The sequence below is a fragment of the Mustela lutreola genome, chromosome 13 (assembly GCF_030435805.1).
Source record: "Mustela lutreola isolate mMusLut2 chromosome 13, mMusLut2.pri, whole genome shotgun sequence".
In the NCBI taxonomy this organism is placed as follows: Eukaryota; Metazoa; Chordata; class Mammalia; order Carnivora; family Mustelidae; genus Mustela; species Mustela lutreola.
This window is the reverse complement of record NC_081302.1, coordinates 46269935-46294618: the sequence shown is the minus strand read 5'-3', so window position 1 is coordinate 46294618 and position 24684 is coordinate 46269935. Positions and strand designations below refer to the sequence as shown.

General features: G+C 37.4%; 1 protein-coding gene across 3 annotated transcripts in view; it reads right to left on the bottom strand.

Annotated features, from left to right (window-relative positions):
• The window catches only part of DIAPH3 (diaphanous related formin 3), a 506201-nt gene that overhangs the window by 414256 nt on the left and 67261 nt on the right, over nucleotides 1-24684 (bottom strand). For all 3 annotated transcript variants that reach the window (XM_059144199.1, XM_059144200.1, XM_059144201.1), the window contains one exon: nucleotides 9723-9827. In XM_059144199.1, the coding sequence (XP_059000182.1) occupies nucleotides 9723-9827 (105 nt within the window). The remainder of the gene's footprint in view (nucleotides 1-9722; nucleotides 9828-24684) is intronic.

The window sequence follows — 24684 nt, the reverse complement described above, 5'->3', positions numbered from 1 at the left end:
CACATGCACTGCTGGTGGGAATGAAAACTGGTGCAGCCACTATGGAAAACAGTATGAAGGTTCCTCAAAAAGTTAAAAATGGAATGAACCACCCTACCATCCAGTAATTGCACTACTGAGTAATTATCCCAAAAATACACAAACACCAATTCAGAGGGATACACGTACCCCTACATTTGCAGCAGCATTATTTATGACAACCAAATTACGGAAGCAGACCAAGTGTTCATCAATAGATGAATGGATAAAGAGCTGGTAAATATATATATAATATATATGTGTGTTATATATATTATATATATGATGCAATATTAATCAACCATAGAAAAGAATTACATCTTGCTATTTGCAACAACATGGATAGAGCTAGAGAGTATAATACTAAGTGAAACAAGTCAGAAAAAGACAAATACCATATAATTTCACTCATATGTAGAATTTAAAAAAAAAAAAAAAAACAAGTGCGCAAAGAAAAAGACAAACCAAGGAACAGACCCTTAACTAGAGAGGACAAAACTGATGGTTACCAGAGGAGAGACTGGTGGGGGGATGGGTGAAATAGGTGATGAGGATTAAGGAGTGCACCTGTGATGGGCAGCAAGTGTCCTACAGAAGTGCTGATCACTGTATTTTACACCTGAAATTAATGCAACACTACATATTAACTATACTGGAATTAAAATAAGCCTAAGACTGGGGCACCTGGGTTAAGCCTCTGCCTTCGGCTCAGGTCATGATCTCAGGGTCCTAGGATTGAGCCCCACATCAGGCTCTCTGCTCAGGGGGGAGCCTGCTTCCCCCTCTCTCTCTGCCTGCCTCTCTGCCTACTTGTGATCTCTCTCTCTATCAAATAAATAAATAAATAAATAATCTTAAAATGAAAAATTTAAAAAAAAAAATAAGCCTAAGACTGAACAAGTATTCCAACTAATAAATGGAAATGAAATTACAGAATTTTAATTATAAACCAGACATAAAGAAACTCCTGACAATAAAACATAATACTTCCTATGGTCTTGCCAAAGGGATCAAATCTGAGTCTGATCAAGCTTCTTGATCTAGCTGCCATTTTGCAGGAAATGAAATATAAGAAACAGGATTATGCAATCAGCAAAAGCCAGACTGTCCTAGATAAAAATAAATAGATGGGACTCCTGAAGATTGGGGGAGGGGGGGCCTTAAAGACATTCCAAACTTTTAAAAAATCATGAATAAATTATGGTGTCTGGTGATGTACTTTTGGGTAATAAAACTATAAAGAAACTCAAGGAAGTGACTCCTATAAAAGTCAAGGTAGTGATTAGGAATAGTTCAAAAAAAGCAGGGACGGGGGGATTTGAAATGGACAGGATAGCTGAAGGGTAGATGGCAAGGTTCCATTAATTAACCTGGGTGGTGTTTCCCTTATGATAATTTACTAAGCTACATATTTGTTTTTTTTTCTAGAACTGTTTTAATTTACAATAAAAAAGTTTTTTGTTTTTTGTTTTTTAAAGGTCTGATTTCTAGTTCTAACTGCAGAACATGGGGATGTCACTTGCTAGGCCTTTACTCATGCTCAAAATGTAAAGGTACACTAAGATATATTCTAGACCTACAATAAATAAACTATAAAAATGTCTACTAAATGAGTATAATGCCATTCTTTACAAAAATCATGCCAGAAAATGACTTAAGCCATGGAGAGTGATAACAGCCTTCCCAAAGAGGGGGGGGGGGATCCACCCTCCCCCCCCAAAAATTAGCTTAACAATGATAACATCTAAATTTACTCTTGGACTATTTTTTCAGATTTTGGTGATCCCAAGGATAGAGTTCCCAGTTTACCTGGTCTATCCTTGGAAGGCTTTCTGATATTGAAAGGATTTCAAATAGTTCTGTATTACATTGAACGTAAGAAGATATACCAACCCTATTTTCTTCAAAGTGGAGGGGAACCATGATACTGCACCATTTAGGAAATGGTATTAAGTCAGGGAAACATGAAATTAAGAATTAATGCTTTTTGTACATCAAGATGATTAACATATGAAGGATTTAAGTATGTACAGAATGTATTCTATTTAGGAATAATTAAGAACTGAAAGGCTGTCTCTTAAGCCCAAACTAAATTAAGGAGGGTTTTAAGATTACGGCCACCAACTAGGAATATCAATCAGTCCACTGAAGCTTTTACACCAGGCAAACTCTTTTCCTCCTTATTAATACTCCACTGGACATCTCCCAAAATAGACCAGGTCCTTCCATCTGTCATAGTAGACAGAATCAGAAGAGGGGAAGGTTAAAGTGGACAAAGGTTAGGATTTCTTCATAGCTACAGTATGCCATTCTGATCTGATGCCCAGGCAAACTAGCCTTAAACCCTCAGTGGCTTTATTTGTAAATATGCTCTATGCTTTGCCTTTAAATTCTATCAACTCCTAGTCTCTTGTTGAATTAATGTTACACTACATAGACCTCTAGCGATGAGGCTCATCTTGTACAGCCCAGGAGAGTTTTTCATCCTTGCTTTTATACTAGAATCACCAAGAGATCTTCACAAAGTGCAGGTGCCTGGATCCTACCTGCAGGAATTAACTTGCTAAATGCTAGGGCTCAGACACAGTTTTTGGGTGTTTTGTATTTTTTTTTTTTTTAAGTTCTCCAGAAGATTCTAATGGATATCAAGGTTGAGAACCAACGTTCCTGTCCACTCTCATTTCCGGCTCATTTCATGAATTACCTATCCCCTTCATTCATGAAAGGCAACCACAGATACATAACATTTTTTTCATTTTCACATATTCCTTCAGAACTATTTCTTCTTTCAAACGGTTCATTCCATAGGGCTATTGCTCATCACTTTTATCTCCCTCAAATCACGTGCCTCTTTTTTCTGACACTCTCCAAGTTTTTACTACTTTTGCTGTAATCGGTCATAAGTGTAATTACATTTGCAAAATCTAAAAAGCAAGAACAGAGCAAATTATCTCTGACAAGAAACAATTCAGTGAAAAAGATAAAAACCACCTCAGATGATCTCCAATGCCACAACTGGTATAAGCATCGGGGACCACATCAGGTTCTAAAATTCTAGGTTTTACCAGTAAATAACATTATTTCTATATCAGGTGAGTCTTTTTAAAAATTGCTTTAAGAAAAGGTATCTTTAAGGTGGGTTTGTTTTGGTAAGATCTTATTTGAGAGAGAATGAGAGTGTGTGTGTGCCAGCAGGGTGGGGGGTGGGGGAAGCAGAGGGAAAAGCAGGTTCCCTCCCTGCTGAGCAGGAAGCCAGATGAGGGGCTAGATCTCAGGACCTTGATAGCATGACCTGAGCAGAAGACAGATGCTGAATCAACCAAACCACCCAGGCACCCTTAAAATTTTTAAAAGACCAAAAATACACAATTCTAATTTGAACCTAATATAATTTCTTATAAGGAAAAAAAAAAAAGATGAGGAAAAGATGACTGGGTTCTTCATTATCATCTCCTGCCTAAGCAAGAACACAGGGCAGTAATAGCAGGAGCACATTATTCGCCCCTGGTGCTGCCCAGAAACAACTCATAATGAAGCTGGATGGATTTGAACTGTTAGAAGATCATTTTAATTGTACATAAATAAAACCTGTCCTATGTAGGCAGAAATGGAAATTAAAGTGCCAGTTAGATTATTAAGAAATACTCCTAACAAGAAATTGGTTCATTGCCCTGGGGCTCTGATATTTCCTCCTAGTCAGCAAGAAAGACCTGGAGACAAACAGACAAAATAACGGAAGCAAGGGCACTGCCCTGCCGATAAATAGGTAAGTGTCTAATACCAAGTACCAGCCACAAATTTTTACTCAGCTTTTGTTACAAGTGCACTTGGATCAAATCCCTAACCTGAAATGGAAGCCAAAAAATAATCCACGTTACCTTTAAGTAGCAAAAATGTGTAGAACTGTCTGGTTCATCTAAGTTCCCAGTGCTTGAAATATAACCCTTTTAAGTAATAACAACGATTAAAAGTGAGAGAAAACAACACTTGATGTATCTGCATCTGACAATGTTTTCCAAAATTAACATGAAAATAAACCCCCTCCAGAAAAAAAAAAAAAAAAGACTCTGAAAGGTATGAAAATGCCCCCACCAATATAATACAATATTAACAAATCAGGGCTAAACGAGATGAACTCCAGGTTTTCTACCTAGGAAAAAATACACAAATTTGACCATCACTAGTATTTTCCCAAAACAATTCTTTCCTGATCAGGACACGCCTAGAAGGACGACACTGGACAAAACCACGTCATTCATACTTGAACATCATGGCCTACTGGGCTAGGACAAGAGGTACCTGGTAACACCTTTCAAAATACACTATATATACACACAGGTACACATACATACAAGAACCTACAATCCTACATTTATGAACTCCATGTAGGCACATTTTATCACATTGTTTAAAAAACTTGTTACCCTTTCTATGTGCCTTTTAAAGTTATGTTCTAATATTTGGTGTTTATTTCTTACTAAGGAAGTCTAACCCAGAACTACAGAAATACTTAGGGGCTGAAGGAGGAGAGCTCAACATGAAGCAAACTTCTCCAATACACGCCTCAGAGGAGCCTTGCAGTCAGTTGTCTGTGGTCACGAATGACTAGGAAAGAGAAAAGCTGAAAACAAAGTCCAAAGAAGCTAGCGGACTTCCAGGAGCAGAAAGATTAATTCTGCTTCTTTGGGGAAGAGGTGGGGAGAGACGGATGGCGGACCAAAAAGGAAAAAACTAAATATAAACAGGAAATAAAGGATGGACGTTCTAATGAAGAAGGTAAGAAATGTGAAATTAGGCCCTACCAGTCATCAGCCCCCCCCTAAAAATCAGCTCTTTACTTGCAGGTGTGATACAGCTTCCTAGGGCATACAGATGGAGGGAGGGAGGTCCAGGAGCAGGAGCTTAGAGGAATTTTTTATTCCAAGCTAATGCATTCAGAAGGAACTAGAAGTACGTATTTGGAAGAGAAATTATTTGAGCCTTTTATCCACACCAAATGGTACAACCCAAAAGATAAGACCACATGCTGACAGGTAGCAGTCCGGTTGTCATCTGTATAGAGGTAAACTGTCAGGGCGGTCTCATATCTTGTGTTTAAAAATAAGTTCCGGAGGGGCACCTGGGTGGCTCAGTCAGTTAAGCATCTGCCTTCCACTCAGGTCATGATCTCAGGGTCCTGGGATCGAGCCCCACATGGGGCTTCCTGCTCTTTGGGGAGCCTGCTTTTCCCTCTCCCTCTGCCTGCAGCTCCCTTGCTTATGCTCACTCTGTCTCTTTGTCAAATAAATAAAATAAATAAATATATGGGGGGGTGGAGAAAAAGTCAACTCCAAAAGCACTGATAAGCAAATACTCAAGCCCACTACTTAGTTCCTGGAGGCAAAGGTGTTATATTCCACCCCCTCCCTCCCTCTCTCCCTCCATCTCACACCCTCTGAGCTGCCTTCTTCTTCCAGGGATTTGCTTTCCCTTCCAGGGCTGTAGATGTTGACTTCTCAGGACTCCTCCAGTTTGCATTGCCACAGATTACCCTGAAAAAGCAGCCACCTGAAACAGCACAAAGAAGATTCTTTCTTCTCAACAGATGGAAGAACTAGAATGATTTTTTTTTTATTTTTTAGATTCCTTTGTGATGGAGGGGTGGGGAAGGGAAGTATCTTATTGCTCTAAATCCTCCCCTCTGTAAGGTATCCTTTTTAACACCTTTTTCCAGTGGTTTTTAAAGTAACCCATGGCTTCCTGTGACTTTCACATTACCCAGACATCACCTACCCGGAGCCAGTTCACCCTGAATACAACTCAAGCACCAGCAGGAGTATAAACACCAACATCAAAACGGGTATCACAGACACAGGGAGGAGATACCAACACCAAGAAAAGAAAAACTTGGTGAGGGCAGCTCGTCTATTAGGATTTATCTCCAAAGCCTGGTTTGTCTCCTCAAGGTACAGGATTCCTGACAACAAAACCATCATTTAACATTATCTGCAGAGGTGCTTTCAGAATTTGAAGGGGGAAAATAACTAGACCACAATAAAGAACGAGAACAACACTCAAAGCCAGGGTAAGCAGGACTCAATACATTTACAGGGTAGATGTTTATTAAATTACAGTTCCCTATAGAAAATAGGGGAAATTTTTACACAATTTGTGGCTCAAGAGCTCCTTGGTGTTGGTTTCAAAATTTTCTTCTTACATTTTTTTTGGAAACTATGGAGTCTCTTCCATTTGGACTATCATGTTAGAGCCTCATTTCAAGGTCCTTACCCCTTACTGCAGAATACTTACCAGCCCCCTAGTAATCAAACAAAAGTCAAGACTGTATTCATTCTTTCTGAAACAAATTTTCTTCAATAAACTTGCTACGGAACATCTGAGGCAAGTCATCTACCAAGGAATGGCCACTTGGCGCTGTACTACCCGCTCTCATGTATGCACAGTCTACTTGATGAGGGGAGTAATTTTCAGAATGAATTAGAGATGGAAACCCTGCATAGGCAGAAGGCTATAGGGACGGTCCAGCCAGATGCGCACAATAGCATAGCAAAATCCCCACCTAAAGTAGTTTAAATAAGAACGGGCATCACCTCACGTGACAGAAAAATCTGGAGGCAGGGCTGTATAAGACCAGATCAGCAACTCCAAGAAGTCATGTGCCAACTATCCCATGCCCTCTCACAACCATGTCAAATAACGGGGAAAAAAGTGGTTTTCTGCCCTGGATCTCTTTGTGAGGGATTAAAACCTTTCTCAGAAGCCCCCAGCAGACAGTACTGGCCAAACCTGGCTCACATACCCATGCTGTAGGAAACTGGGAAAATGTGGCTTTGGCATTTTTCGGCCTCTAAAGCAGGCTCTTTGCTTAAAAAAAAAAAAAAAAAAAATAGTTAATAATCTTTTCTAACTGAAAAAAATCAGCATTACCATTGGGCTACTGAAACAAACTTAAGGTCTTAGAAACAACCTAGCTTGATTGAGGATTTGTTATTTTTCCCCCATTCCAAAAATCCAGCTTAGCTACTTTAGGGCTGGTTTGAGCATTAATATTTCTAAAGAATTTTCAGATTATCAACTGCAGGCATCAGTGCTATTTTGAAAAATATTAATGCTTCTCCACAAAACAATCTCAAAGCAAAGTCTAAGGCTAAATTTATAACAAAAGTTTATCTGACACAAACACCCCCATGCTCTCTAGAATAACTCATCTATAAATTTTGATGGTTTTTCCTCAGAGAAGATTTTTTTGTCCTCATTAACCTCAATACACTGGTATGACAGAGTCTGTATCTAAGAGTTAATGTGTTTCTACTTCCAGAGCAAAAATAGATGACTGGTCAGCTTGAACTTTCTAGAATGTTAACCAACCGCCAAATTATTCAGCATCCTCCTAGGAAAAGCCATGATCCTCCACACACTAATTAAATGAGTGAATGCTTTAATCATACTTTAGATAACTAATCTATTTCAATCCTGATAATCTAATTATCTAATTCTAGTAAATAAATTCCAACCTCAGTCCAAAACGATTAGAGGATTAAAGTTTACAATCAGTGTATGCAAACTGAAACAGATCCACTCTAATGAAGTTCAAAGCAGTTTGTTCTAAAAGGTCTGTTTATTATCTAAAATTCAAGAATTAAAATGCATTATTATACCAATGTTTTCTAAAACAGTTCTAACTAATATAGTATCTCTTATAATTTTATTAAGTGAATTTATGTTCTTTGGATTTAAAATTGTCTAATAGGGGAGTCATCCCTGATCACTCCATGAGACAGCACAAGGAGGGTTGGAGAGACAGGTAACAATAGATAAAGGGGATTAAGAGTACCCTTACCAGAGATGAACACTGAGTAATGTTAGAATTAGTGAAACCTCTTGTACATCTGAAACTAATGTAACACTGCATGTTAACTACACTTCAATAAAAAAGGAAAATAACACCATCTCCACGTCCCCTGTGTTTTTTCCACATTGCATTTCATTTATCACGTATGTTTATGTGTTTTGTTACATGTCTTATGTTGCTCCGTAAGTCACCATGATTGACCATCTTGGTACTCCAACTCCAATGCCTGGAACACTGCCTGATATACAGACACTTAATAAATGTGATGCAGACTCACTAATGGTCAATTTGTATTTTTCAAAAATATAAGTTCATTTCCATCAATAACTACAGTGTAATGATTTCAACAGCAAGAACAAATCACAAAGAAAAAATAAGAAACAATTGCTAACAACCACTGCTATCAAAAGAAGCAGCCACAGGTATAAAACCTGCTATGTTCCACTAATGAAATAAACTATTTTTTTTTAGTATTTTATTTACTTGACAGAAAGAGAGAGCATGAGCCGGGAAGGGGGTAGGGGTGGGGGCCGATGGGTGGGGAGAGGGAGAAGCAAGCTCCCCACTGAGCAGGGAGCCCGTGTGACTAGATCCCAGGACCCAGGATCATGACCTGAGCTGAAGGCAGATGCTTAACAGGCTGAGTGAGCCAGGACCCCCATAAACAATTAAATTCTAACAACAAGCCTATGATATAGCTCTAAGTCCCATCTTGTGGAGGAGGATGTTGAGAATCGGGTAAAATAAGATGCCCAGTATCAAAGGGATGATAAGTCAATCCACAACACAAGTGCTCTCTTAAGTCCCTAACGTTCATTTGTGATATCCAGGGACCATTAAGGGGCAAAAGTAATTTTCATCACAATAGCAGGAAACAACACCCATCTACATAAGGAGCCAGAAAAAGTACAGTAATCTGATTTCTACAACTCAACATCAAACTGCAGAACAGGAGGCATGCTTAAAAATTAAACATCACTTGAGTCTGCTTTCTAAAAGAAAATCCTCCAAGTCACTGAATGTTCTAGTAGATACATAGAGCTTACGTATAAGTAACTTAAATTCTCGTTAAGTTGGCCTTTAGTTAAAGTATCCAGTGAAAACTGCAGCGTATTAAGTTATTCTTCTCCAACCAATTCTGTTTTAAATTCAGCCAAAATCATTTTCTACTGTCTTTCTGATTGCTTCTTCATTAGTTCCCGTTTTGTAGACTTCATCCCATCCATCAGTTCGATTTCTATATGACTGGCCAAGCTCATTTGTTGTCCCATGAAATAAATGTAATTGATTCTGCATGCCAGTCATGGTTTCTTAGACATTTACTCATTACTTCCACCCACATATTTCATGTTTCCTTGGAAAACTGGCAGCCACGTGGAGGCTTAATGCTCTTTTCAACGTCTACGTTTATAATTTGTTATGAGATAATTTTATCCATAGGGAACCTCACATTAAAGATATGCCGCCTCTCAGTCACTATTATGTGAAGTGATTTAGGTAGTTATAGTAAAATCGGCCCTACTTTTCTATAATACAAATAGTATCCCAATTTAAAAGTGACATCAGAGATCAATAGCCATCTTAATCCACTTTCCTTAACAAGGAAAGAAGTCTTGGAGGAAACCAACCCAGTCCATGTTCCTCATGAATGTCAGGGGCAAAAAAGCAAAAGCAGTCTTAGAAGGTATGAGAAATATTTTTAAATTAAATAAACATCCTACTCGTGGTCTTTATACATTCAAAAGCCCTGTGATTCCAGTTGCTCAAAAATTTAAGCACTTCGTTAGACAAATGTGTTGTTTTCCACACTATAACACGGTTCAGCAGTATTTTTCAACTTGACAGTTTTACTTACTGTCTTGGAAGCAGTATTAATGTACTGCATCACCATTTCTTTTTTGATGCTGAAGTCCTTTTCCCGCAATGGTGCCTTCTTATCTTCATTTAAATTCATATCTTCCTGGAAAACACAATTAAAAAGCCTCATTTTAGAATCTAAGTAAAGTAGCAATTCTACATACCCTAGGAACGGAAAAATCAATAATTTGTGACTAAAGCAGCATTAATTGTTTTGGAATGATTTACACATAGTTCTGCCTGGAGAAAAGAAAGAGCAGGAAATACAGACAAAAACATGTTCTAGATCATTTTAACAGGTAAAACAATTACCAGAAAATCTTTTTAAAATTCACAGCAAGCTAGTAAAATTACATTCTCATCACTACAGATAATTAGACACTTAGATTAGATTTCTACCTTTCATAAGGTCATCTAGAGTCACAATTTAAATACACACACACACACACACACACACACAAACACAACACACACAACTATAGTTTGTTGTTGTTTTTTTTAATAGCTGTACCTGACGCTATCTTGCACTATTTCTGAAAGAGCTGCTCCATGCATCAAAAATTAAAAGGTAAATAAGCCAACCACTTTCCAGATTGTGTAGCTACAAGCTCATCTGATCAAATACCTGGTATAGATCCTGGCAAAAGGCATTCTATAGTGGTCTCTTGTCTACCCCTATCAAAAATATCCATTAACTACTTAGTCTACTCTGTGTTCTAAATCATCTAAGAGTTGTACTCATAAAAAGAGGTACCACCCAAAAATCTAACATTTCTCAACAGCACCCTTCAAAATAAAGATTTAAGTAACCTAGATAGTGCTACAGGTCTCATTTTAACTTTTTAAAAATACAAGTCAAAAATGCCCACTTAAATGTGGGAATTTCTACAAGCTATCTTATTTAGAGGCTGCTCTGGCAAAGAAAAAGAAGCCTACAGGGAGACAAAAATGACTAAATTAAAAGGGCAGCTCAAATGGATTTCCTCCAGATACTAGCCCTTTGTCATGTGTGATATGCAATATAACACACCTGAATGTATACCAACCCTATATCCACTCAGAAACAGGTGTATAAAAATCAGAAATTTGGAGCACCTGTGGATTCCAGCAGGTTAAGTTTTTATAAATGTTTTATAAAAGTGCTACAACTCATCAGACACTGTTATTTATGCCTTGAGCTGACTCAGTTTTTGGCTACTAATCCCTTCAAGCACTTAAAAGTCAAAATTTCCTTCATTTCACTTTGATATAAATATTTAAGATTTTAGAAGTTGTTCCACTTGACCCTAATAAAAGGTAGTAATTAATAATGTCACTCCTGCCCATTCAGGTTGGAAATATCTTATTATGTGAATAATGGTTTGTTTTGTTCTCCCTCTTTTTTTTTTTTTTTTCTTTTTTACTTTATGCCAGGGACTCTCAAGAGACCTTAATACCACTTAGGATTTTAAAAATATCTTGAAATATTTTGGTTGTCAATGACTGAGATGATGCTATCAGCATTTATTTAGGTGTGCTAGACATTTTTCAACACCTGGGTTAATCCTGCATGATAAGAAACTATTCTGTGTCCCACAGAGAGATGCACAAACAAAAAAGAAGAAGAAGAAGAAGAAGAAAGAAGAAAGAAAAAAACAAAACAAAACACAAAAACTTCCTAAGCTTTGACTAATTCAATAGAATATAAAATGAAATTAATATGTAAATTATTACTGACTAAATACTTTGCAGTATATGGTTTTAATAGACATTGATTTTTTCCAAGAATCCAACTACTCTGCAAGTTATAGTATACTGGCTTTTTGTTTTTGTTTCAAATAAGCTTTGCCATCAATTGTGCTCAATTTTTTTAATTTGGGTATCCCAGGACGACACTGGTTGTTGTATTTGAATCACTGGAACAGCAAAGCTATGTTGACATGCATAATAGCTATTATACTCACGTGAAGCAAAGATTCAAGAATGACTTTTTTGAACCTTCCTGCCTAGTCATGGCCAATTGCTTACATTGCAATGTATGTGGTTGTATTATGCAGTACAGTAAGACATTAAATGGATTTTTAAAATTATGATTATAGATAGCTTCTACTATCTATAACGACTTTCACTAGAAGAAAGTAATGGGGAAGTCACAGGGAAGTAACGGGAGTAGTTGTTCTAAAAAGGCAAAGGACATGAGAGTACTGAGAACCTCTGTATTTAATTATTCACTGTATTTTTTATTTTCTGTCCAATGGGCAAACATGACTCAGCTCTTTACCAGCAAATTAAAATAGTTAGTAAATACAGAATATGGGAAAAACTACAAAGTCTAATGCTTTCTTTTTGGAAAGATATATTCAAGATGACAGCAGCTCATATGCAAAAGTGGTATATTTGGAATTAAGGAAGAAACCCAGAGTTTTCCCAACCCGTTTCCTCTGCCATACCCCAACTCTCTTGTCTAAATACAGGACTCGCTTCATGACAGTACCAGTTTAAAAGCAAAAGGAAACAAGAAAGGACACTAAGAAGTCTGGAATCAGCTACGCAGTACCACGGACCCTTCTCGTTTGGCAGGTAACTCTCTATTTGATCAGAAAAAAATGGTCCTGGAAAAAGAAATTCTGCCATTTACAAACGGAAATAGAGGAGCACTGAAAAGGAAAAATATGTTTTTGTGCATAAAGAGTGCAAAATTTAGCTCTACAGAGAAAAAGTCTGAAAGAAGAGAGCCCTTTTGGGCATGGACACTGGATTTGGGGGGTCAGGGGCCACAAAGTCCTTGGGAAATGTAGTAGAAGCTTTTTCCAAAACAAATGCACATCTATGTTATAGTAGAAAAACAAAATTTCCTTCTACCCTTTATAGGTTTTTCTAGTTAATTTAAGAAATAAGTTGTCATGAGCCAGATTAATGGGAGAAAACCACATACATGAAAGATTTCAAGACAGAAAGGTAAAATGAGGTTTATATGCCATCCTGAGGTAAGGAATGGAACAGCAGCCCTGGGTTTCAAGGGAAGGAGGGCAATTCACAGGTGGTAAGAAAAGTTTGGTAATCAGATAGTTGTCCTCCTACACAGGTCACTCAGATAAAACTTCTCTCTCATAACTCCTCTCTGGGAAAGGCTCCCAATTTAGATTCTTCTAGGTGGTTCAGAGAGGGGAAAAAAATCTCTCTCCAGCCTGTAGGGTCTCAAATGCCTTCCACTCAAATAGCACACATGTTAAAGTGACACATTTTGGGGAACCTTGCTCTGAACCACTTCAGTATTTTTGTGTTTAATTCCAGAGGAGCTTAGCTGAGCATTTCTGAAGGCTATTCCAGAAACTGGAGTGGGGAAGTGGGGTTCAGGAGCCTAGCATCTTCATGTAATAACCCCCAGTCTTAGGGGAAAATCTTCATTGTGAGAATTTGAGTATCACATCGTCTACACTCCCTGAATTACAGAATAGAAAATCCAGGCTCACAGAAATCAGACGACTTTTCAGGGATAGCTGGTTATTTGAAACTCGAGACCCAGAGCCCCGACTCCCAGTCTAGTGCAGCTTCCAGGTAGTTCTAATAGGTCCCTTGAAAGCAAGTCATCAATTTTTATGTTACTCAGTTTACACCTGTCCAAAATGATCACATAGCATCTCTCCTACCTTAGGTCAGGTTCCTTAGAGGTAGAGTATGAGACAGGGATTCTGGTGCACAGGACTAATGGAGGGGATGCCTTCATGGTAGTGAATAAAAAAAAAAGCAAGACAGAGCTGGGGAAAGACACATGTGAAAATGTTGCCTCAGCTAGTCTTGCTTCAGCCCAAATTGCACTGCTATCAATACTACCTAGAGTAAGAGGGCAGTTGTACACCTCCAAATCAGTCAGTTAGCTACAGGATCATAGTTCCCGGAGGCCAGATCTCTGGAGAGGGCAGCTGTGAGTCACTGGGAACCAATATGAATCGACTGAGGTTTGCATGCACCAGCCTGGTAAAGGGTGTCCTTTAGGGGCATAACAGCACACACAACACCTTTTGAAAACAACTGTATAATAAGGCTTATTTTTAAACAGAACCAGATAATACAGAAACACATACAGGGCCTCAACAAGCTATACAAACCATGGTATGAACCAATTCTTCCATTCAAACATAGGTTGGTACATCTACTACACTGCATAGAGACAAAAAGAAAGTGCAGGAACAGATTTTAAGAGATTCCTGAAATGTGGTTTACTTCACTGTATCAATGTACTCAGACATATGTAATTCATTAAATATTATAAATCAAATACTGAACAGGAAATACAGAGAACACATAATTGTAAAAGAACAGATGAGTAATTTGAATGAAGCTAATATTTAGTGGATAAAAGATAAAGTTTTCCCACTTCTAGTTATTAGTTGGCTATTTAGGTGACTAGATCTCAAAAATATCTTAGCAGTTATCAACTCAAAACTGTCTGAAGAGTATTGTTGGTAATGTTCTATAAATATCTTAACATACATTATAAAGTAACTAACTTATAGTGCTACCTTCATACACATGTTGAGGCACGGTTTTGCCTGGGGAAACTGGGAGTTGCAACATCAAAAACTAATTTTCCTTTAGTTAATTACTTTCTAATTAAAAACTATACCTTAATTGAACCACTGTGCTATTTTACTATGTGAGTCTGACTGGAACTAAGGATAGATTTTAGAAACAGAAAAAATGCTGCAGAAAAGAAGCCCAAATGAAGGAGCACTCTACAAAATAAGGATTCTTCTCAAGTATAAAGGTCATGGAAGATAAGGAAATGTCATTGATTGGAGGAGACCAAGGATACATGGTAATCTGAACTTGAGACATGATCCTGGATTGGATCCTAGAACAGAAAAAAATGCAAGTAGAAAAACTGGCAAAACCTCAATAATGTAATTTAGTACTGTACCAACATTAATGTCTCAGTTTTAATAACTGCATTCAAGTTATATAAGACGTTGACTTTTGAGGAAATTAGGTGAAGGGTATCTAAGAATTGTCAGTGCTCTCTTCACAACCTTTCTATAAATCTAAGATTGTTTCAAAATCTTATTGCAAGATAAAATTGAAATATTTATAGAATTTCTGCCATTAAAATAAGTTCAAAATGAGGAAATGGAACATCCCTCATTCTTAAAATTTTTTTTAAGTCTAGTAAATAATGTACACATGCAGTGTATTTGGCTATAATAAATACAGATTTGACAGAGGGGAAGGAAGTACAGAAACCACTATCAAAACAAATCTGAGGTTACTAAAAGGTAGAGGTAAGACACAGGTATCAGAATTCCATTCCAAATCTAAAGGTCAGGCACCCTTTGGAATTTTCCCAGACCAAATTCAAGTTGCTCACATTTCTTCCCATTTTCATTCCAAACCTGCCCTGTAAACCATCATTCTTCCCAAAATTCTTTCTACAACTTTTGACAAAGACTTAGTATTCCTGTCATCTTAAAGAAGTTCTTTGGCCAGGCATGGCACTCAACATTTATAATTATGTAATAGCCTCTTTTTCATTGAAGAGAGAATGGAAGCTTAGGAAATTCCTTCAGCTGACCATAGTCCTATGGCTGAAATTTGAAATCTGGTCTATCTTAACTCTCCATTTTTATTCCCATAGTATTTGTCTCCATCATGGTCTAAAATCGAATTTCCTTTGGGGCTAATACTATCAGACTTAACACTTATGTGGGCCAGCACCTGGTGTTGACTCCTCTTCCGTCCCATGCCTTGCCATCCAGTCTTCAGCCTCCCCTGACCAGCGGTCTTTACTTCCCCTTTTCTCAACCCCAGTCTTCCTGACCACACCTAGACCTTTTCATTATGTAAAAACTGTTGCACCTCAAGTATCATCATAATCTCCACAACTCTATTCTCTGACCTCCATCTTCTCTCTTTTCACTTGTCCTACTCCCAAACCACCATGGTCTTGACCTCAATAAAACCTTTTTCCTTGATCCCTTCTATTTTCTCCCAAAGCAGGTTAATTCCATGATCCATCACTTCCTACATTTATGGAAAAGCCAACTAGATTTTCCTTCTCACATTCCCTAAGGTCCTTACTTCAAATTCCCTTCCCAGAGAACTATGAAACTATTACTTCCACCTATCATTTTCAGTAAGCAAATTTCAATTTCCTCTGTGAAAAGAAAGCTTTCAATTTCCCATTTCCTATATTACCAATTTATTTGCACACTAAAGTTTATCAATTCTTGCATCCACCCAAAGATAATTCCATTCATTTATGCTCTGGATCCTCCTTCCTCTCACCTCCTGAAAGGGCACTGCATATCAATTATCCTTTTTTAATCCTGTCTCACTAAATTGTTCTCAGTTGGTTGGGTCTCAATACATAAACACGTTAATCCTTAATGGATCAAAATTAAAAAGAAAAGGAGCCTTCCCTCAACCCTAGCTCTCCTTTATATATGGCTTCCTTCATTCTCCTTCACAGGTAACCTTTTAAAGAACTTTTTTTGTACACTCGCTGCCACTTTCACAATGCAAAGACCACAGTGGATTTCCTTTCAGGTATTTGTTAAGTAAGAAGTAACACAAGTTTGCAAACAGAATTTGCTAATCCTCTTTCAGGACAAACCATGAGATGAAGATAATTTTCTGAAGGATGAAGCTGGAGCTAGAGATAACACTCACCTCCCTAGCTGAGAAAAATGACAGAAATAAGGTCCAGCCCCAGAGACAGATTCTTCAGACACAGGTAAAAATGGCCAAGCTGAAATCCAGGACATTTTCAGGAAGCACTAGCAGAACTGCACAGAACCTTGGTGACCTGGGACAACGGTGGCATCTGGGGGAGGAGTGAACAGAGTAGAGATCCTCCAGACTTCCCTCAAACTGTGTCCATTTCTATGATGCACTGTGTCCAGCCAGAGGAATGAGGATACATCTTTTTCTAAATTGCACATGGACACCCTAGGTGTCAAAAGCAGCCCTGACCTAGAAACCAGGTCAAAGGAATATAGTCAAGTCAGCAGCTGTTAAGCTACTGCGAAGGATTCCTTCTGTCTGTGTGCTGGATGGGGTCATTAGTTCCCACCAACAAGAAAGTTGCAAGCTTGCTACTGTATTTTACACACCTTGACCCCATCTTAGACTGACAAAATACTGGTAAAAATAAATATTTTCCACATTTTCTTGGCAAAACTGAAGGGAGGAAAAAAGATGCACTCTTAATGCTACCGCTCATACATGCAACTAGTTAGAACACTAAGGAGCAATCAAGCAAAGAATGGCAAACAGAATGGACATACTTTCAACCAAGTTACAAACATTAGTCTCACTATTTTCATTCACGGATGTGGATTTTTTTTTTTTTTTTAAGATTTTATTTATTTATTTGACAGAGAGAGATCACAAGTAGGCAGAGAGGCAGACAGAGAGAGAGGAGGAAGCAGGCTCCCCGCTGAGCAGAGAGCCCGATGCGGGACTCGATCCCAGGACCCTGAGATCATGACCCGAGCCGAAGGCAGCGGTCCAACCCACCGAGCCACCCAGGCGCCCCACGGATGTGGATTTTACAAGACAGCATGCTCATTAAATTTACATACATCAAGTTGAGTGGGATAGTTAACACCATGGAGAGTCAGATTAAATTTAAAATGATTGACTATTTGGAGAATTAAGCAAGCATACAGGGAGCAAGCTGAAGATGGTCAGGTCTGAGGAAATTCACCCAGAGAGGAAAAACTCTACAGACGCACAGAGGCATACTGTTTAGAAAATATATGTGGAAGATAGTAGAGTCCTAGATCCAAACATTCCCCTGCATCAAAAAGCATCATATCAGAAGGTAAAACTGGAAGCACAACAATATCAAAACCAAACATGAAGTCTTTAAAGATTTTTTTTTTTAATTTGACAGACAGAGATCACAAGCAGGCAGAGAGGCAGGCAGAGAGAGGAGGAAGCAGGCTCCTTGCTGAGCAGAGAGCCCGATGTGGGGTTCGATCCCAGGACCCTGGGATCATGACCTGAGCCGAAAGCAGAGGCCTTAACCCACTGAGCCACCCAGGCGCCCCCAAACATGAAGTGTTGAATCCAAAGTAATCCTCTCATTTAAAGTGTATTAAGGCTTCTGTTTTATGGGTTAAAACCAAGAGAATTGTTGTTGGAAACAGTCTCTCTTGTGCTCACATTTTTATCACCACAGCAACAAATTGGTTAAGCATTTTAAGAGGTCCACAAGATCCCCTAACTACTTCTCCTGAGACTTATGAGCTCACCAACCTATAAGCACAATTTTACCTGTATTTCCTCTAAAGATGTTCTTCTGTTCTCAACCATATTGGAATTCATCTTCCACACCATGTGCCAAAAAGGTCTTGCTAATGTTTATCCCTACATTAAGGTACTGTTTACCACCATGAACAGTTCAGTGCCAAATAAAGTGAAAGATTTCATGATCTCATTCCAGATCATTATATACATTCAAATAGTGTCCATTAACTGAATCTATCTAGTTCTGCAATTTGTTTTATTAGTCAGGTTTACATAAAATTAGAAAAAAATCAGAAAATTGGAAAAGCTTTAGAATTAGAAAAATTAGAAAAACCTTGGAAAAAAGAACTCAGAATTAACTTTATTACTACTTTATATTCAACACGTCCATAAGTATGTTAATGCTACAGAATAGCTGATCTTTCTCTTGATCTTTTACTATATTCTTATATATGCCTTTATAGCAACTTTTTTACTTATCAGTTTGATTATAGAGAAGTTTTATATATATGTGTGTGTGTGTGTGTATATACATACATACATATAAAATTTGGTTCTGCCAATAATGAGGTTCAATATTCACTGTTCTATCCATAGTATCTTTACTCAATCCCCATTAAAATTAATCAGAAACCAGACAAGCTAGCTCATTAACAGGACAGCAGCCAAAAAACAGCCTTTATCCAGAGACTGACAAAGAACTCACATAAAATGTTGACCAAATATTCTAACTAGAGCTTATAGAAAGTGTAAAATAGCTCAGTTTGAAACTAAAATTCACTTTGTCCTAAACCAACAAAGGGGGGGGGGGGATCTCAAGCATCACTCTTCTTCCATATAAGTTTTAGCTAAATAGATAAGAAATAAAATTAATAGGCAGGGAACTGCATAATTTATTTTGAAATCTCTTACTGGAACTGTTCAAGCATACATAAGCACCTATAATCACCAATTGTTATGTGATCTTTTAGGTAAGAACACAGCTAGTGATAAAAACTTTTGATCTGCTTTTCAAAATTTTCTAAACAAATAGCCATATCTTCACCAATTACCTGAAGGATAAATAAATAGTCATAGAATGAATGGACAAAAGCCAACTTTTCCAGAGATGAAAGAAGACGGAGAAAAAGCCCTCACTGTTGGGAAAGAACTGACTTGCACACTTCCTAATTGGTGAAAGAGCATGCCTAAACTTTATCGTAACACCTATTCTTCTTAAAATTCCTCTAACCATTTTATTGGTTCAACGAACTCCCATCAGGCAAAATCCATTGCTCCTAAATCATTTATTTTCTCATTTATCTGGATCTAAAGAGAAACAACTAGACATTGACATTATTCCCCCCTGACAAACACAACCCATGAATCAACTTGACAATTGCCTTATACTTCTATACGCTTTTTCTCCTCCTCCTCTTATTTGAATTATTATTCAGATTGCTTTTAAACCACCTTTCCCTAAATTTTTCAATTTCTACCTAAAGGAAAGGGAAAAGGTGACAACTAATAGATCAAAACAAACCATTCCCACACAACCACTCTCGTTTTATCTGGCTAACCCTAAATATACTGTTTAAGTTTTTAAGAAATAAAAAAATACTCATGATATAGAAAAGCAGATTTGTAAAGAACACTAATACTTGAAATAAACTAAATGCTAGTAGGAATCTATAGCAGTCAATAAACATAATTAACACAAAAGTCTTTGTTGGTTTCTCTTTTCATTCCCACTCCTGGTTAAGATATCACCTACACATTCAACACAACAGCTATGCATTTAGCCAACTAAAGAAATAGCTAGGCATATCCTTACAACCAAGGATTAAGGGGAAAATAGGATAGGGAAAGAAAAAGGAGGAACTGTCCTTCACAGGTACCCAAACAGTGGGAACATGGGATAAAGTTAGCGAGACGACGAGGCGCCTGGGTGACTCAGTCAGTTAACCGACTGACTTCTTGGTGTCAGTTCAGGTCACGATCTCAGGGTCGTGAAATCCAACCCCACGTGGGATTCCTGCTCACCACACAGTTGGCATGAGATTCTCTGTCTCCCTCTGCCTCTCCCCGCCACCCCCACATAGGTGCGCTCTCTTTCTCTCACTGCTGCCACTTCCCCCTGGGCCTGCACTCCCTCACTCAAATAGTCTTTAAAAATGTAAAAAGTTAGCAAGATGAGCCCTCCTCCCACCATCTACGGTAAGTATCAAAACATATGTACATGGTCATATTCGATTTTATAAGTTCACCTGAGCTCTTTTGTCTTCCTCTGGACCTTATGCTTCAAATACATCTGAACTGATTATAAAAAGACATCTCAGTATTTAACTGTATTTGTTCTAGTTTTTATCATTTGATTGCTTAAACTTAACATTTAACAAGGGGGGGTGGGAACAGATCAGCTCACTTGACAATACATCCAATAAGCACTGTGAAGGCACTAAGGAGACAAGGTGAGTAAAGTTGACTATCCATAGTCCACTACGATACTCTTAAAAAAATTATTATATCAAAGTTCTCATTAAAGAAGTTCTTATAGTTCTAATGAATCAACAGTAAAACAAATATCAGAGTCACTCATTTAAACAGTAACAGAGGATATATGCAGTTAAAAAAAAGTTAGCAGGATCAAGAATCTACTCTAATGGAAGGCCAATCAACTCGGGAACTAGCCATAACTCAAGTAACTGAAATGTAAAATGAGAAAAGACCTTCACTAAATACTTTATGGAGAGAAAAATAAGAACATATTGACTCTTTTCTAGGGTTTTTAGAAAGAGTTTTATGGAATAGATTGCATTTCATCTTCATTTTGGAGGCAGAAGAGGACTTTTAAGAAGGTAGAGCACATATTTGGAGGCAAAAGAGGACTTTAAGAAGCTGGAGTAAAAAGAAATAAGAGGAGTTTCTCGGTTCCCCTAATTCAGAGATTATTATGTCTGGAGGGAAATCTCAGTTTTGAAAAATATTCACCACTTTCAAGAAAACAGTTTTAACTTTTACTGTATGATTCTACTCAGTACAATGAAAAAGAAAGGAAGTAAGAAACATAATGCTTTCACAGATACTCTGAGAGGACACACACACAAAAAGAATCTACAAATAAAAATGAGAATTCCGTAACATTACCAGATACCAAAATTCATAAATAAAAAGTGACAATATTCTTAGTTAAAAAAAAAAATTAAAGATGATTACATATTAGAAGTAAAGAATAAACCTAATAGATGTGCAATGTCCCTAGGGAGAAAAATAAACATTTACTCTGTTAGGAACCAAAAAATCTAGAGATAACACATATAATAATCACAGATGGGAAACTTAACATCACTAAATATCCATTTTTCCTAAATCAATAAATTCACTATGATTCCAGCCAGAATCCCAACAGGGTTTATAATAGAACTTAATTGATACTAAAATTAATACAAAAACAAGGCTCAAGTATAGTCAAGATGATTTGGAATAGAGGAAGGGATCTTAGATAATAAGGCTTATTATACAGCTATAGTAATTAAGACAATGAATGTAAATGAGAGCTAGACAAATAGACTAATGGGCCAAATCTAACCTCTACAACAAATCCACATACGTGCGGGAACTTGATGTTTATTAGTGAAGTATGATAAATGAAAGGATAAGAAGGACTATTAAATCAGTGCTGACAGGGGCACCTGGGTGGCTCAGTGGGTTAAGCCGCTGCCTTCGGCTCAGGTCATGATCTCAGGGTCCTGGGATCGAGTCCCGCATCGGGCTCTCTGCTCAGCAGGGGGCCTGCTTCCCTCTCTCTCTCTCTCTGCCTGCCTCTCCATCTACTTGTGATCTCTCTCTGTCAAATAAATAAAATCTTTAAAAAAATAAAATAAAATAAAATAAATCAGTGCTGACAGAAAAAAAACAGTTAATCCATGTAGAAAAAAAACTGCATCCATATCCCACAGAAATAAACATACAGAATCCTGAAATACAGAACAGATTTATGATGTCAGTATTGAGAAGGATTACTTAAATATACAAAAAGTCAATACCATAAGGAGATGGATAAATCAGACCCCACGGAATTTTATAGTTCTGTACTTTAATCCATCTACTCCTAAAGAAAGTAAAAAGACAAGACCCAGACTGGGAGAAGGATGCTTTACAGCTGATAAACACACATAATCATTAGTCCAAATAGTGACAAATTCTACAAACCAATATGAAAAAAAGGGGAAAAAAAAAGACAAAAACCCCAGTAACAGGCAAAAGATATGAACAAGAAATTTATGAGGAATAAACCAAAGGGGTAAATGTGGGAGATGGTCAAAATTCTCATGATCATTAAAAAATGAATTATTTAAAGTAGGAGGTAACCTGTTTACAATGAACAGACTTATAATTAAAAAGCTTTATAGTACCAATGCAAACTCGGGGACATTCTACAAATTAACCAAGTGCAATCTTCAAAAATGTCAACTTCATAAAATACAAGACAGAACTGAGGACTATTCCAAAATGAAGGAGATTTTAAAAACAGCAACAACAACAACTTGACAGCTGAATGAAACACATGATTTAAACTATACTCTTTTCCTACAAGAGACCATTTTGGTACTACAGAGAAAACATGAACAGGGTCTGAGAATTAGTTGATAGAAATTGATCACTATTAACTTTCTGATTTGGGTGGTTGTGGTGTGGTTATATAGGAGGTTTATGGAATTAGGAGATTATGGAACATGGCGTCAGCGACCTACCAACAAATGGTTAAAAAAAAAGAGTTTCTGTACATTGGTCATTACTACAGAGAAAAAGCTTAACAAGAATGAAACCATCAGATTCTGGGTTTTATTCACCTTTGGAAATTAAGGAAGAAGAACGGAATTATGAATATATAAGTCACTTCAGTGATATCTGTGGTGGTGTTGGTTATGTTTTATTTTTTGTATATTTGAAATATCGTATTTTTAAAAAGCATCTTTAAACAAGTAGATTCAACATTATACAATGAAAATAGTTTCAAAAAATCAAATTGTGAATGCCTTTACTATTATCTATGTTTCCCCACACTAAAAGCTGATATATGTATTAAACAGATCATCTAAGCTCTTAATACTAGTAGACACCTAAAGCACATGCTTAAGAGATAATGATGGCATTTTATAAATGTGCTCTCTCACTTTTAGATAAAGGCTGACAAACATCTTCCCAAGAAAAAATTAGGGCATCACTATTCATACTTATGTACTCTGTGCAATTTAGGGACCATTTTTCTTCCATACTTACAAGTGATGACAGGAAGTCCAGAATTTAAAAACTTTGTCAGAATTATATCATCATTGGCACTCATTTAATCCCTGTTAATGATCACATCTAGATAGCTGACCTTTCTTGCATAGCTTTCATTCTTTCAGAGAGAAGTGAAAAATGAAACAAGAAGGGATGAATGCATGAAATCTCTCTTCCTATTCATTATTTTAATGTTTATGTGTAAATGAGAAAACTAGCAATTAAGGCTAATTTCCATCCAAACATAGAATTGCAGGTAAAAATAACGTGGGATCTTAGAAATCTTAAAAGTTAGGAATATACATTTAACAGGCAATTAAGATAACCAGTTGAATGATTCTGCATTAATTTAATCTAGAAGGAAAGGCCTATTGAAATAACAAAGGATAAATTCTACAAGGGATTACACACAAGCAGCTGTGAGAAGCAGGTTTAATGAGTACTAGGCCAGACAGAACATAGGAAAGCATCAAAGAAAAGTAATGTTTTGGCCAGAATTTAAAGTGTGAATAAGGTATGGAAGAGGTATGGAAGGGTACATAGAAGTCCAGTGCAATTGCCCAGGGAAGAGGTAATGAAAGGTTCATCAGAGAAGAAACAAAATCAGGACCTATTAAGGACAGAAATGAATGCATGTGACCAATATCCAAGGGGGGGGGGGGGGCAAGAAGAATTCCCCAATCTCAGGGTCTCACCGCAGCAGGCCTCTGAGAGAGAATTAAGGTATAAATACTTTTGTGGGGGAATTTTGTTTAAAAAATATGACAGAAGGTGAGGTCAACAAGATGGCAACATAGGTCATTGCCAAAGTCAATAATACCCTCCACAAAGGCCATTAACTCTCCATAGGCAAGATAGCACTGTGAAAATCCCAGAAACAAGGAACAAAGCTTTAGCATGCCCCTGCTAGATGGTGAAGACAGTATTAAAATCAAGTAAACAGGAAACAAACAAGTTCCAGTAACAATCCTAAAAAAAACAGAAGTCTACCAGCTGACAAAAAATTCCAAATAATCTTCTTTGAAGTGTTCTAAAACAATGCAGACAACTAAATGTAATTAGAAGGTAGTATGAGCAAAATGAAGTTCAAAGAAACCATCAAAAGGGGAAAAAGAGAAAGTCAAGGTATTCAAAGATAAATCATTTGAAATTATCTAGTCTAAGGAGAAAAATGAAAATTAAAAATGTCTATGTGGGGTGCCTGGGTTGCTCAGTGGGTTAACAGTGGGTTAAAGCCTCTGCCTTCAGCTCAGGTCATGGTCTCAGGGTCCTGGGATTGGGCCTCACATTGGGCTTTCTGTTTAGCAGGGAGCCTGCTTCCCCTTCTCTCTCTGCCTGCCTCTCCGCCTACTTGTGATCTCTCTCTGTCAAAATAAATAAATAATTTTTTTTTAAATGTCTATGGACACCAACAAGAGAAACAAAATATCAAGTATAAACCTCGGTGGCAGGGTGGGGGGTGGATA